The sequence below is a fragment of the Anolis sagrei genome, chromosome 1 (assembly GCF_037176765.1).
Source record: "Anolis sagrei isolate rAnoSag1 chromosome 1, rAnoSag1.mat, whole genome shotgun sequence".
Taxonomy (NCBI): domain Eukaryota; kingdom Metazoa; phylum Chordata; class Lepidosauria; order Squamata; family Dactyloidae; genus Anolis; species Anolis sagrei.
In genome coordinates, this window is record NC_090021.1 from 269,069,629 (window position 1) to 269,084,955 (window position 15,327).

The window sequence follows — 15,327 nt, forward strand, 5'->3', positions numbered from 1 at the left end:
AAAAATAATTGGCCCAGAAAGCTATTTGCCTTGAAACAACAGCAAAGCCTTTAACATTATGGACTCCATAAATATGACAGAAATTATATTACCTTTACAGATAACATATTGATAATGCATTTGAGTGGTTGTCAATTCTTTTGACAGGGAGAGATTCTGACTGCATCTAAGGAATGATGCAGAAAAAAAATAGAGTATCTATGCATCCTATACACATACAGAACCCATGTCATAACATAAATCTGACTGGGAAGGTAAATAGAAATTTACATATGCTAAAGTGAAAACCTCTATTTTTTTTCTTTAACAGAGAAAAAAAAGATGTGGAATCATTTTTTAAAAAGTAATACACGCTTACACTCACACTGGTTCTAACCATGAAAATTATGAATTCACATTTATTTATGATATGTACATAAAAAGTACAACACTTAGTGAAATATTGTTTTCACTTATTATTTCCATTATATAAAGAATGTTCCGTTTTGTTTTATACATAAGTTACAGAAATCAGTTCACACAGTAAGAAATTATTAAAAGCAAATACTTGCTAAAGGTATAGATAAAGAATATTTCACCTATGAAAAATATGCTAAATAAAATGAGGCATTCCTACTACAGTATACGAGGAGGAAATCAGAGTTAATATAAAGTTTTAGTCCCTGCTTTCATTAGTCTTTACACAAAGTGTAATACAGGTACTGTACATGACATCATTTCAGCTCCCCCGATGAACATTTTCAATCAAAGTCACAATAAAAGTTTATTTTTCTTTGAAACAAATTGTTAATGAGTGGATCTAGCCTCAAAGACATCACATAATTCCTAAGGTCAGACAAAGAATCGACATGGCCATATGTACATGAAGAGCTCTGTACAGCGGGCCACAATTCCAGGGTCCATGAGTACAACATTTTCCTTTGGATGCAGAACTTCGATCTCTGTTGATTTCTCTTTTCCTTTCCTGATTGTGGGGGAACTATGCACATCTGGTCTTTGGGAATAAATATACATATCAGCAATGTCTTGAGGCAATTCAAAATAGGAATGATAGAACGGAAGTTGGCAGTAGTTGGCAGTTGACTTTTAAAGCTAATAATTTCTCTCTGGGATAATTTATCCCTTGGAATACAACCCTAAAATTGTGATGTATTTCTTGAAAGAAAATTCTGCACACAACTACACTTTGCTTTATAAGATGTAGCCTTGTACAGTATTTTATATTTACTATAAAGTGAAATAATGTTGTTTGTCCAGATTATCTTATGCAAAATATCTATTAATTAATTTATGAAAATCTGGTTCTTCTCTTCTTCTTACATTTTACCAAGCATTTACATACTCTCAAAGAGATCTTTGTGTGTGTGTGTGTGCTTCTGTATGTATGCTGTATGTATAGACATTTGATTTCATTATAAGTATAAAAATGAATATGGAAACATTATGAGAAAAGGGTGTTTTATGTGAACAATACTAGTGTAAAGATTCCACAAAATATACCGTATTTTATATTTTCCCAAACTGATATGAATTTGAATTTCTCACTGCAGTCAGTGAACAAGTGAAAGTAAATGAACACCAGAGGAATCTTGAAATGTTGTCAGATGACTGAGGATTCCATGTTGCTAAGCAAAGGATATAATTGCAATTTCAAAAGAAAAACATGGCATCCAAACAGTACAGCATGGTTGCTTTTACTTGTGATCAGTGGGCTAACTGATGCAGCAACTTACTAATTTCACATTTCTACATTTCCAACATATCAAGCATACAGAGGAAAATACATTAATATTATCATTTCAATAATTATCATGATATAACTACATTAATCCATTAATGTAGTGGTGATATTGCATTCACAGTGCAGCAAATCCAAACAGTCTGCCACATCCACTAAGTGCTTGGGGTTTACACACTTAACACCCACACTCACACCCACACTCATGCTGCTGGTTAGATATAGAAAAACAAAGACTAACATATTTACAATGAGTTGGCTGTGAGAAAAGATTTTGACAGATATCCAAACACAACATGCATCAACACATTTATATTATTAACATATATAAAATGGTTATCAGACTAGGAAAAGTTTGCTGTTAACAGCTTGGGAATAGAAATACCAAGAGAGCAGCCTAACCCAGCCAACCCAACAAAAACAATTATTTCCAAAACACATTATAAACTTTCTAGTCCAGCTCAATTGATGTTAAATTAAATTCAAATCAAGTAACAACTATTAATACTGTATACACAATTTCACTGAAATTACACCAAGATAAACTACATTATCTACACAAAGTGCGGAGAGGCACTGTTCTTCATGCGGTAAACAACGCATCAAAACTGGTATTTATAAGAGCTTCATGCTCTGACAGCAATTCTTAGTATTTTATCTGACTACTAGACCATGTACAGTTTTAATAACGAGAATACATGAAAATTCTGCTTTGAGATATAAGAGGATTACAAAATAAGATTACATTAACATACATCCTGTATCTACTGTACAAGTTACCCAAACGCAAGGCATGTAGAACAGGTTTCAAAAGTTAAATATACCTGTTTTGTGGATTGTTTCATGGTCCAATGTGCCATAGCCTCTATTGCTTACTATGCAATTAGCATACAATTTAAATTGAATGTAATTTAAACCAAGTCTTCTGGACTCTAAAAATCTTTGTGTGCTCATTCAATATGCTTAAGTAAGAGGAGTGCAGTATTCTGCAATTAATGGCTAATAAAGAAAGGAAAACAAATCTCACTCACCCGTGGAAAAAAATATACAGCTCAATTTGTTATAAATTATTTAGAGTAGGAGAAATAGGAGGTATTTTTAGGTGCTGGTCAATTGACTTGGTCCCTTAAGTATGTCATTTGGTCCTTTTGTAAAAAGGCAAAAATGTGGAAACAATCTGCAGTTCCTTGCACAATAAATTTTGATAACATTTCATTTTTCTTGGATTACATTTCATTGGGGATTTGCACCTTATTTTTCAACCCAAAGAGAGCTGGCTGCATTAAAAAAGTAAATGCATGTGTCTTATCAAAAGAAGATCCAATAAATGTATAACTTATCTGTTATACAAATTTCTCTTTAAAAGATTTATCATACAAATTAACACTGTTACTGTGCATTGGCTACTTAGGAAAATGTAACAATTATCTGCTGACTTGATCTCCCTCCCAACCTACCTTAAGAACCAGTAATGAAACTGAGCAAAAAAGATGCTGAGTGGGAATGGCATTTCCAGTCCCATCCCCACCAGCAACCAAAGCTGCATCAATGAATGGTTGAACAAATCTTCACTCAATCTGATTTCTGGCTATCAAGATGTCTTGGGAGGGCACTTATGACCATGACAATAGGGCTACCATTATGCCCACACAGTCTTACTTAATATGGATTAGTTACAGTTTTCAGACTTGGTTGTGAACTCTTAGCTGCAATAAAGAATGTCAGCCAGTGGATTTTTTTTTTAAAAAAAAAACAAACAAACAAGGTGTCCATTGCATCCTTACTTAAGCAGCCAAAACTCATTTCAAAGTGAACTGCAAAGATACTGTAGGCTTGGTCCAAGAACACTTTCACTCTGATCCAGTGAAAAAGATCTGTGCACATAGCAAACACAAATGTTCAGCTCTGGCTACATTGTGGTTCTCATTCAAACCACAATGATGCGGTTGATACAAATTCTATGCCATCTTTTGTTACACCTAATTACTACATAAGACCACTGCCTTGGAAAATTCCACTGAAAACAATGGAAAAAGTAAAAATTACAGAGCAAAATAGACAGATGGATCAGAATGTTTGTACGTTGCCATTTGTATTTCCCGGTTAAAAGGCAACCAGGTTAAGGCTGCAGTTCTGACCAAATTTACTAGAAAGTAAATACCACTGTCTGCAATGGAACTTACTTTAGAGTAAACATTCACAGACATGCACTGTAAGTATCAAAAATAATAGATCAGCTATGTGTTTGTCTGATCAGTCTAAGATTTCTATATGATATAGTATTCATACTATTCAATGATGAACTGCAGCATTTTAAGACATCTTTCATTCCTATTTGTGCTTCACTGATAGGTTATAAATAAAAAATTATAAGGTTACATTAATTTAACACAATACAGGCCATTTTTAATATTATCTATATATGTTATAATAAAATCTTCCTCTTTTCCTTTAACATGGATTCCCCTTAGGGTTTGTAGGCTTTTTTTCTCTGTCTTATACGGTTGCATAAGAAAATATCTGCATGTCTGTAAATAGTATAAGAAAATATCTGTGTATCTGTAAATTACAGATACTACATAAGTTAATTGAGTTTACACAGTAGTTTGCAGCTGCTGGACAAAGGTATTTTATACACATAGTAAGAATAAGTGGCAATATCAGTATTGAAAATATATTAAGAAGCAGAAATAAATCTCATGCATTCCATAAATTACAGTTCACACTAGGAAGGAAGGAAAGTAAGCAGGTAGCATGGCAGGCAGAAAGGATGTTTTTGTTGTAATACACCTAAGAAAGTTTTAAAAGGCTTGAAAGAAATATTTTAAAAGAATTGCTGGAATCTACAGCACTAATTGGGAGAAAATAGTTTTCAAAATTTGTTTTCAAGAAATGAAATTATATATGTGTATGTATTTTTAAAATATCTCAGTGAAATACTCTATGATGGACCAAGCAGCATATTAAGGAGAAAGATTCACAGTCTAGATCAAGTTTAATGATACAGAAGAATAGTAACCCCGATCCTATTAACATTGTATAGGGTTAGGGGTAGGGGAGGGAGGTCACTAAGTTCTTGTTCCAATAGTATTTCAGCTTTGAATGAATTAGCCAGCTTGTTTCATTCAAAAGCAGAAAAGAAATCTCAACATCCACAGGAGCTCCAAGTATAGAGACACCTGCCTTTTTGTTCTTATGTGTGCTTTTATTTTAAGAAACTAGCAGCAGGTGAGATGCAATATTAAAGCTGGGATGGAGGCAGATAGGTGAGGTAACACCAGAATCTATAGTCAGAAAGGGAGAATCCCATGGTCAAAAAGACAAAAGAGTTCCTTTTTTCTGTGTCATGCTAATCTTGTGTCAGCAGGGTACAAGATTAGAAAAAATTGCCTCCCCCTCCCCATTTCTCCTGTTTTCTTTTTCTTTCTTTAACAGCATCCTTTGGATTAAAAGTGAAATACATAAACCTTCCCAGCTCAAGGAAAAGTGTATCTTTCACTCATTCAAAGACTTTACAGCAATGGTTCTCAACCTGTGGGTCCCAGATGTTTTGGCCTTCAACTCCCAGAAATCCTAACAGCTGGTAAAATGCCTGGGATTTCTTGTACTTGAAGGCCAAAACACCTGGGGACCCACAGGTTGAGAACCGTTGCCTTACAGGAAACCAGGAGGTGTTGAGATACTATGAACCTCCAAGCTTCTCCTGCCTCACCTCCTTTTGACCCTCTCTTATATCAAAACTCCACAACCACAGAATCACAGGCTGTGGAGATTTCTGGAACCCTTTCAAGAACATTTATCATGCCAGATTTTCTACTCCAAGGGTTGTTTCCTCTCTTTGCCCTCAGACAGGGAAATCTGACATATGCTACAATCCCATTAATCACCTGTGGAGCCACAGGATCACATTCAAAATCCCTTTTATGATGTTCCAAAGCAATGTAATGATTGTGTAGCAGATTCTTACGTGTTTCCATTTAGTGAAAAATGATCCTTTTATTCCAATTCCTTACCAATATAATTATGGTCCATTTCAAGATTGAGTTGAAATATGGGTTTAATGGCTTGCATTATAACTCATTCTAGGAAAGACAGATCAGCTTGCAGTTATAGGAAACAAAGTTGATGTTCAAATGTACAACACCTGAATCAATAATTATTTAATATTATTAGGCTGAGGCTAAGCTTTTTAAAGCCAAACAGACAGCAAATGTATGAAAATGCAACTCTAATAGCAAACTGTACATGCTGAATTCAGGTTCTAAAAGGGGGGGGGGGTGAACTAGAGCTTCGAGGGCTATATTGCCGAAATGTCATCTCCTCCAGCACATCATGTCCAATTACCCATTGGCCATTGGGATCTTCCAGTTAGTTGTGGGATTTTTTTGGTGGCAGTTTTTGTTTTTAGCTGTTTCTAGGAAGGAGTCGACTTGTCTGGAACAGGATTGTACAGGTCCATATAGGATTTTAAATGTATTTCTGGTCATTTTCTACTGAAAAATTTTTTCTGACCATTGGAGCTAGATAATCTGGAATTGGCAGCCTACTGTTTTGTTCTATTTAGTATTCTTCAAACAGCAAGGATATAAGAAATGGAGCAGCTCAATGCATTCAATCTGTAAAGTATTCTAGAGGAGGATCTTTCCTTGACTAAAGCATGAGGCAATTGATTTGCCTTTTGAAGTGCTCAAATTCTTTTTTAAATCAAGTTTTTAAAAAAGAGGACCTTTTCATTATTCAGATTAACAATCTGGACTTGGATGAAGACATTCTTGTGTCCAAAGTGCTAGTGCACTGGTACAGTAGGCAAGAGGATGGGATCCATTGGAAGCATCTTCTTACTTGCTTTTATAGCATTTATTGCAAGGAAGTAAATGAGACAGAAATTAAGGTATATGAATTTGGGGGAGCACTAGAACAAACACATCCTTTTACAGGAACAAAGCTTGCACTGGTGCTAAATTTTTACTGTCTTCAATATTACTTCCTACATGTGATAATGTTTCCTGCTACTGATTCTCTTGATAGTAGGAAGGAAGTGAATGATGGTTTTAGACATAATTACAATTGGTTTTATGTTCTTCTTGTTAAATGCCTAATAAGAGAGAAATTAAATTTGGAGCAGTGGGACATCTCAGATTTGAGGAATGGACAGCATGGAGTTTATAATTAGTATGCGTGCCTGGAAGTTTCATATTAAAAATGCTGTCCAACCAAATGCAAATGTTCCAACTCCCAAGCTCATCTGTTTTGTGTTGCATGTGTTCAGCAACCTAGATAATCAAATTCTGAGATAATAGCTAATGATTATCAGTTTTCCACAATAGAAAGAGTTTTGAATTGTCAGGTTGATAAACCATCATGACAGAATTATATAGTAGATGAAAGTATCTAGCAAATATGTGCAAGTCTGCAGCAGAATTGTTGCTCTCTCCTTTCCCTGTTTTTATATTTTAGATAGAGAAATATCATTGGAATTAAATTCCCTGAGATATGGAACATACAAACGTGTTCTCCAAATATTCTGCAAAGCATCTTCTGTCGATTCATGGAGTCTAATCCCACACACACATATTTTAAAACACGTTCCTGAATTAGTGGGAGAATTAATTTCCCAGCTGGAATAATAATTTGGAACAAACAAAGTATAATTTCAAATTAATACTTCTCAAAGTGCTAACACAGAACATGGTAGTCAGATTTCTGGTTCAGCGGCTTCCATTTCTCAGTTTTATTTGTTCATTTGATTAATTGATGGGGGAGATGAAACAGCAAATATTGTGCAATCACCTGATTTTTCATTTCTAGGAAGCTAGAATGAATGAGTGCAAAGTAGAGCTAGATGGTTGAACTCTAACATAATGTCAGTTATCCACCAAAAGTGTGCCAGATTGGAAAATCATGTTCCTTTCCTACAAGACAATGGCTGATAGTCCAGGAAGCAACTGAGCTCTGTTTCTCGTTTCCTTCCTATTGTGTACTCAAGCTATCTATTGGAGTAGTCTGGAAAAGAGATATTTGATCCTATCTTTCATATACATCTCATGCCTTTTCACTACATTGAATTAGACTTCCTCCGATGCACGGGAAAGTGAAAATCCCTCTGTTTGACTTTCTCTAATGTTCAAATTTTCAGTTCTCTCCCTTCTAATATTTATTATTTTTAATAAATTAACCCCAAAATGAAAGGGAACAAAAATTGTCATCAATTCAGAGCAGAAAAAATCAATTGGTTTCTAGCCTAAATAGGGACTTATTGGACCAGCATGCTTTTCAGAAGTCTCTTGAAAAAATATAGCAATCTTCATTCAGCACTAACATGCTAAATACAAGGGAATTAAGCCCAGACTTTGAAGACTTAAGCAATCAAAACCCTATGCCTAGATAGAAGAATCTATATCCCTTGTTCCAATTTTTGAAAACTCAAAAAACCTTTCAGTCCAAAAATGAAGAAATGTCTTCATTTTGGTAAAGACTTATTTTAAAATAGTGGGAATGAAGTTCTTGCCCATCCCTACACAGGAGCAATATCCAAAATGGCTGCTCTCACTACAGACTTGCCATGTTAGCTGGAAGCATAAAGGGAGAAGCATGGCTTTGCTGGGGGCAATGTGTATACCACCAAAATACTGACAAAAAAACCCTATTGTTTTGCAAGCTAGAGGTAAGTGCAAAAGACCTACTAATGAGAAATAAATCTTCAGATAAATGGAGATATTTTGTGATGGGTTTTCTGCAAAGAAAATTCAAAATGGGTAAAATGGCAGTTAATAAAAAGTATTTTGTAATTCCAAATGTGTGTTATATATCTACAGTCATTTGTTGAAAGTTTGAAAAATATATCTAGTACTTTTAAATAAATTATCTACTTAATATTAAATAATATTAAATTTGCTAAACATACAAGTTTCTTTCTTTTTTTAAAAAAAAAGGAAGGTTGCATCTTCCTGACAAACATCTTATCCTTAAAATATAGCACCTTATCCCTCCTCAGGTCTCAAGAAATACATTTGCTGAGAGCCGAGGGTTGTTCTTCTGTACTAGCTGCACAGGTATCAACAGTACTGGTAACAATACACATTTCTGTGGGATCTTGCTGCTGCTGAATGCAGACAAATATATGCCTGTTTGTTTCCTATTGTGCAAAATTAGAATTGTGCCAATTGTTGTGCAGCTCTACTGATATGGAGAGCATAGTTCCTGAACTGGATTATAATCTGTGATGATCACATGGCATTTGTTTATCTCCACAATCCCAGATTCACATGAAATTCCATGGCAATCACCAGGGCAGAGAGCTATGGACCCAATAAATTCAAACTGGTTAAATATGCTGCCTAGGGTGTTCATTAATTTTGGAGAACTGTGTGAAAATAAGCACATTGTCCAAAATGGTAACTGCTTTTTCATGTTTTGGCATTTTAAAAAAGCTTACATGTTTTTACATTTTAAAACATGGCTCATAGAAGTGTGGTCAAATTGGGAGCTTTTTGAGGAAAAAATTCTCTCCGTGTGTCTGTGTGTCCATATAAAAGTGGAATGCATGGGGCTTTGTATTGCATGTCTATACATTTTACATTGGGAAGTGAGATCATCAGGCTGAAGTTAACTTGAACAGGGAAGCAAGAGGTGCATATGCCAAGGATTAATAAAGCGCATGTAAAACTTTTACAGTGAGCACACAGTATATTATTGTCTGAAGTGCTAACCGTATTAAAATGTGCCAAAGTGCTGGTTGGGTATATTCAGCATGAGAAGAGACAATGCAAACACTGCATGGTTTTTACACAATACTTAATGCTTATTACTTAGCCTGAATCCCTGAAGCAAGCCATCAATATTATGGCACTTTGAGCTTTCCCCTTTGCAGAATCTACATTCTCTATGTCTGGAGTGAAAAGAGGAAGCCCAACAAAATATGTCTCTTGAACCAGCTGACTGCCTTCCAGTTACATCCACTCAAAGGGTAACACAAGTGAGATAGATGGTTATGATATATTTGGCTAGGATGCTAAAAGAACACTGACTTTATGAGAATGTTTCTAAGTTGTCGTTAACACAAGTAAGAAAGCAATTGGTTTTATCCTAAATGGAAACAGTTGGGAATTTTCTTGAATCTTGATACCAGCATTTACCATAAGACAACGTCTGGGGCTTATTAAAGATAGAGCTGGATTGTTCTTCCTTTATTTCTCCTGTTTCCAAGGTTCTTCTTCAGCAGCAGATTTGCCATTAGTTGCCAAGGTTACCTGCAAATAATTATCACCAACACCTAACTTTAACATCAAGGCACTTTTCCAAAAGAAAGATTTGAACAACAAACCGCAATATTTACAAGATTTACATTACAACATACATACATGTATTGAATCAATTCTTCCCTTTCAATTTTTCGCAATCTGTTAGAATTTAGATCTATAGGTTTAATAGAGACATACACATATATGTGAATCTACACACACATATATGGACATATACTGCAAGAAAGCTGAATAAGCTAAGTTGCAGAAATGATTCTTAAAGGGAATATCAAATAAAAATCATCATTCACTACTCTGACTCATTGTATATGTTACAGGCTTGTGCTTGGGAAAGTTAGATTTTGGAATACACCTTTCAAAATTCTTCAGGTACCACCATCTTTGGCTGGGGATTTTGGTATTTTAGCCAACAAAAAGGAAGTAATTTCCCCGAGGTTTGTTAAAGGTGCAGTTACAGTCAAGTCAAATGCTTCCAAACCAGACTGCAGTTAACATACAAATATCACAATCTCATATAAAGGACACCCTTCAATATGAGCTTGATTAAAATTGTGGATGAAGCAAGAATGATCAATCATTCCATTGGAAATACTGGCTAGTAAGCAACATCTCAGCAGTCAATAATAATTATAGAAAGGACACCAAGCCATGTATGATTTAATTTGAGCAGAGATGAGCTGTGCATGGCTGGAAGAGCCAAAAATGGCTAGTGCACCTATTTGACTGAACAGAAATGAACTGGACCTTTACATAGTAAGGGACCTTTCATCTAATTCTAAATGGAATCCCATTATTTCCTAGCTTACCTTCCATGTTACTGTCCTCAGCTTCACATGAAAACTTAAAGACAGGACTGATATTCCACATGATGGACAAACTGGGTGCATGGAAGCATTGTGACATGAAAACATGAAAAATGCATCCATGTTTGAAACAAAGTCAGCCTTTTTCTTAAATAATTAAAAGGGAGAGAGATGCATTATAAAGCATACAATATACAACATATTTGGAGCTGAAATTGTAAGTTAGTTTACAAACAACATTATGTGAAATATGGTAACAGAAGATTTAAATAAAATCCATGCAGTGATAGTCAATGTAGCTTGCCAGTTCACTAACATTAGATGTGCAAATTAGGAAGCTATTTAGAACACAAAGAAGTAGAAATAACATGAGATTGTGTTACTAACAGGGACAAACAAGCAATAAAAAAGAAACATTTGCCATAATTTCAACAATATCTCTTCTGAAGCTATTTATTTGCTCTCAGTGTTACCTCTTGTGTTTAAAACCCATTGCAAGTGAGGTAGTCAATTGCAATCCATTTTAAAATCTTTCAGTTTTACTGAGAATGTTTCAAGTATATTAGTTTGAATCTGTGTTTATTGATTTAACTGATTTTTTTTTAAAAAACCCAATTATATTTCATTCTGTTTTAACATTTATATATTTGTAGGTTTTACATTGTACTGAAATGCTTTTAATATACGCTGCTTTGAGTCTCCTTGAGAGAAAAAGCAGGGCAGAAATAAACATAATAATAATAAAGTATATGTTTATCTCTTCTGTTAAGCCACTGGAATTTAAAGGTGAGTAAATCTGTTGGAGTCACAGGTATTATCTTTACATCATGGAATTGATGTGATGTGAGTAATATTTAATGCATGTATTGACATATGTGTTTTCAGTTACAGGCATAATTTCACTTGAGTGAGAGCCCTTTCATAAAGCCATATAACCCAGAATATCAAGGCAGAATAACCCACAATATCTGCTTTGAACTGGAATATCTGAGTCCACACTGCCATATATCCCAGTTCAAAACAGATAATGTGGGGACTTATTTAGCTCTGTAGAAGGGGCTGATTTAGAAAACTAACATGGGGAAGGGGTGTTGGTAGTCAATTTTGCAGTTCTCTCCACTTGGGTTTAGAAATAGTAGAATCACATAAAAGAGCTCAAACATCAAAATCAGAGCTGGCTGTGTCACTCATTTGATAACAGCACTAGATCTGCCTAAACAAAACGTTAATACACATAAAGTCTTCATTCATATCCTACCCCAATCACTTCTTACATTTAGAAATAATAAGAGTTTATTCAACATACTTTATGGGGATGTGAACAAGCCAAAACAAGCTCCATGCTCATCCCTCCCCTCAGCTTCTCTAGTACTGTCATAAGGAATAAACTGAAATTGTCACTTTCATGGGTGTTGAGTTCAAACCATAAAATGTAGTTGAGATAACATGGCTTTGTGGTTTCAAACTGGCATATGTGAAACAAACCATTGTGAAAGTTCATCAAAGTTTGCAGTAGCTGTTGAAACTCTACTGAAGGCAAACTGAGATTTACAACTACCTTCCTCTGTCTTTGAGGACTATGCATGTTGCTCTAGTGAATTGGTGATCTCCACAAAACTGCTTGGGTTTCCTGGACCCTTTCTCAGAGCCGTGTATTTGGCCAGGCCAGTTCTAAAAATCAGCAGTGCCAGGGATTCAAGTGTGTATGCATGTGTGACATTCTGACACTTAGTATCTCACCCTGATGATAAGAACCAGCCCTGAGAGTTTGTTGAGTTCAGTCAAAATAGCAATCTGTGTTTTTTTAAAAACAAAAAAGAAGCAAATGCTGAATTCACAGCTGTCCAGAGGAGAAAAGGGGGTGAGGGAGGGCACACCCTTGGTTGTGATGCCCAAACCAACCACAATTAACCAGGCAAATTTTAAATCCAAAATATCCAAGATAATTTCTTTCTCATTCATCCCATGGAGTTTTACTTCGTTGTATTCTTGGTAAAATCAATTCTTGTTACAACTATTTCCTAACCCAATTTACTGGTTTCAAACAGAATTAGACAGAATTTAGAAAGCATAAAACTAGCATAGCAATCATGACAATGAAAAGAAAAGATAGACATGCTGGGTGAGTGCAAGAATGCGCAGACGTTGAGGAAAAGTAATAGTTGTGAATGCACGGTGCATCATGGAAAGCACTGGTCTAGGAAATACATCCCTTAGATTTACATTTTACTTGGACTCTACCTGGGGGCAAGGGAAGGGGATGAGGGTGTTTTGTTCACTGCATATTTCTTTGCTCATTCCAGCCAAAGGAAATGCTCTGTATTTTTCCCATTGTCTCCTAAAGATATCTACTTGGAAGTATTTCTCACTGATTTCAAGAGGACCAATTTCTATTGAAGTGAATATGAACACAAGATTTCAGCCTATATACATAAACATATACATATTTTAGAAAAATAGTAAACTCCTTGAACTCATTAAGAAATTGCCTTGTATAGTGAGCTTGCACAATTTTTTTTTGTCTGTATTGTGCTCTTTTTGTTTGGAGGTTCTATCATACAAATATCTCTGGGTGTTCTTTCTTTCTTTCTTTCTTTCTTTCTTTCTTTCTTTCTTTCTTAGTGGGCTGGAGGGGGAAACAACTTCTCTTTCAGACTGAGTTTTGGGGAGAGAGCATCTGGAGGTAATTATAATTATTCCCTTTGCCACAAATTCTGCTTTCTTACTTAATGATGGATCCAACCTCATTTACACAGAGCTCCTTTGTCATAGGAAGCTAGATGAAAGCCAACATAAGATATAATACCACATTTTTCCTTCTTCATACTGCCTTCCATAACACACTGTGGAGCACAATGTTATATGCAAACATTGCATGCAGTTATGGTTTAAAAAAGTTTTCAAAAAGAAAGCAAATAAAATATGAACCCACATCTTTAAGCCGAGTAACATTCAGTATTGTCACCTTGTTATTAGAAATATATATTTTTTAAAAATACATGCAAGTTAAAAAGAAAAACAAAGGAACATGAGGTATGTGGCTAGATGCAAGTCTCAATATCCATAAATGTGAAAGGTACCTTGCACTCATCTATTATGACAGAGTTGTGAGCTGTATAAACACATTGGTTTGAGTTGTTCTCCCTATGGTTTTTCAGGTCATCATAAATTGACTGAGTCTTTGTCATTTCAATATCTTCGTGTACTTTGTGATGGGCATCAATGTCAGCCAACTCTGCCTTGGAGAGGTGATACACAATGCCAGCTCCAAAGGAATCTCCCACTACATTAACAGACGTTCTCATTCTGTCTCTGTAAAACAAAGAAATAAACAGAATAAGAATAAAGATTTTAAGCAATATGAAATCATTGTGAAATTGATGCTGAAATTTCCACTCTCCCCATGAGTGGAGATTTCCCAAAGGAAGCTATTGTTTTACATGATTAGCTAATGAGGTCTGAACGTCTTATCCTTGAAACTGTTTTTCTGAATAGTAGGGTATGGAGCTGTATTTATACTAGTACCTTGTTACTTTGAAAATCTTTTCCAGAGACTGTGAAATAGGTGTCCATGTGGAAGGTGAGAACTATTATCTATATCTACACTGACAAAGAGTCATGCATTGGGAATGGTAGATTACTGTAGATTCCATGGGGGCACAATCTACACTGACTATTTAATGCAGTTTCAAACCTGTATTGAATAATGTGGTTTTTCTGTGCAGATGAGATTATTACATAGAACATCCTGGAAGCAGTTTGAGGCTTGGATGGTCATTACACAAACTACAGAACACAGTTGTCTTTTATTTGCTTCTTGGAAGTGACATAGTGAAACCTTCTCCTTTATGAGTGCAGCACAATACACTGAAATTATGCCATATAGAGAAAGCTGCAACAAAGAGTAATTTGAAACCATCTTTATGAGATTCTCATTCCATATAAGTTGGTTCTCACATTACTCTAGATCTTAATGCCCCAGGTGATTTGGGATCCAAAATTTAAAACTTTACATTTGGACAACTTTAAATGGGAATTGAAAGCTGTTGCAAATCTGCAGAAATAGCAAAGCAGTTCAGCGAGCCTTTCAAAGCCTGAATCTGACCTGTTTGTCTAAGACTGTTCTTTCTACTTTCCTGTTTCTTAGGGCATTTCATCTGTGTACTGGAGACCTTTCTTTGACATTTGCTAAGCTTGTCAATTTCCCCCTTGGAAAGTTACAGTTTTTGGCTTTCACTAATGACACTGGATTAATTCCATCCGTGGACAAATAGCAATGTTCTGTAAAGGCCTTTTTGTTCAGGTGGAAGTAGAGTAAAGGCAGAGATTTGAAAATCTGAGAAGGCATGCCTTGGAAAATCCTTTCTTTACACCTCTTATCCTGCCATAAGTACATAGGCATATTTTATATATTTTCACAGAACAACCCAGAGCAAATAATACTTTTCAATGATCTGTGCAGGATAATAATATAATAAAAGGCTGTACCCTTACAAACTGTATTGTGCTTTTTTCAGGTTCTAAT

At 35.3% G+C, this 15,327-nt stretch overlaps 1 protein-coding gene across 1 annotated transcript in view; it reads right to left on the minus strand.

The window, feature by feature from the left end:
- Positions 1 to 366: 366 nt before the first annotated feature.
- Positions 367 to 15,327, minus strand: part of SLC1A2 (solute carrier family 1 member 2) — a 123,118-nt gene continuing 108,157 nt past the window's right edge. The window contains exons 10-11 of the mRNA XM_060764841.2: positions 13,883 to 14,114; positions 367 to 9,987 (exon numbers count right to left, since the gene is read on the minus strand). Coding sequence (XP_060620824.2) covers positions 9,925 to 9,987; positions 13,883 to 14,114 — 295 coding nt within the window. The 3' untranslated portion in view covers positions 367 to 9,924. The remainder of the gene's footprint in view (positions 9,988 to 13,882; positions 14,115 to 15,327) is intronic.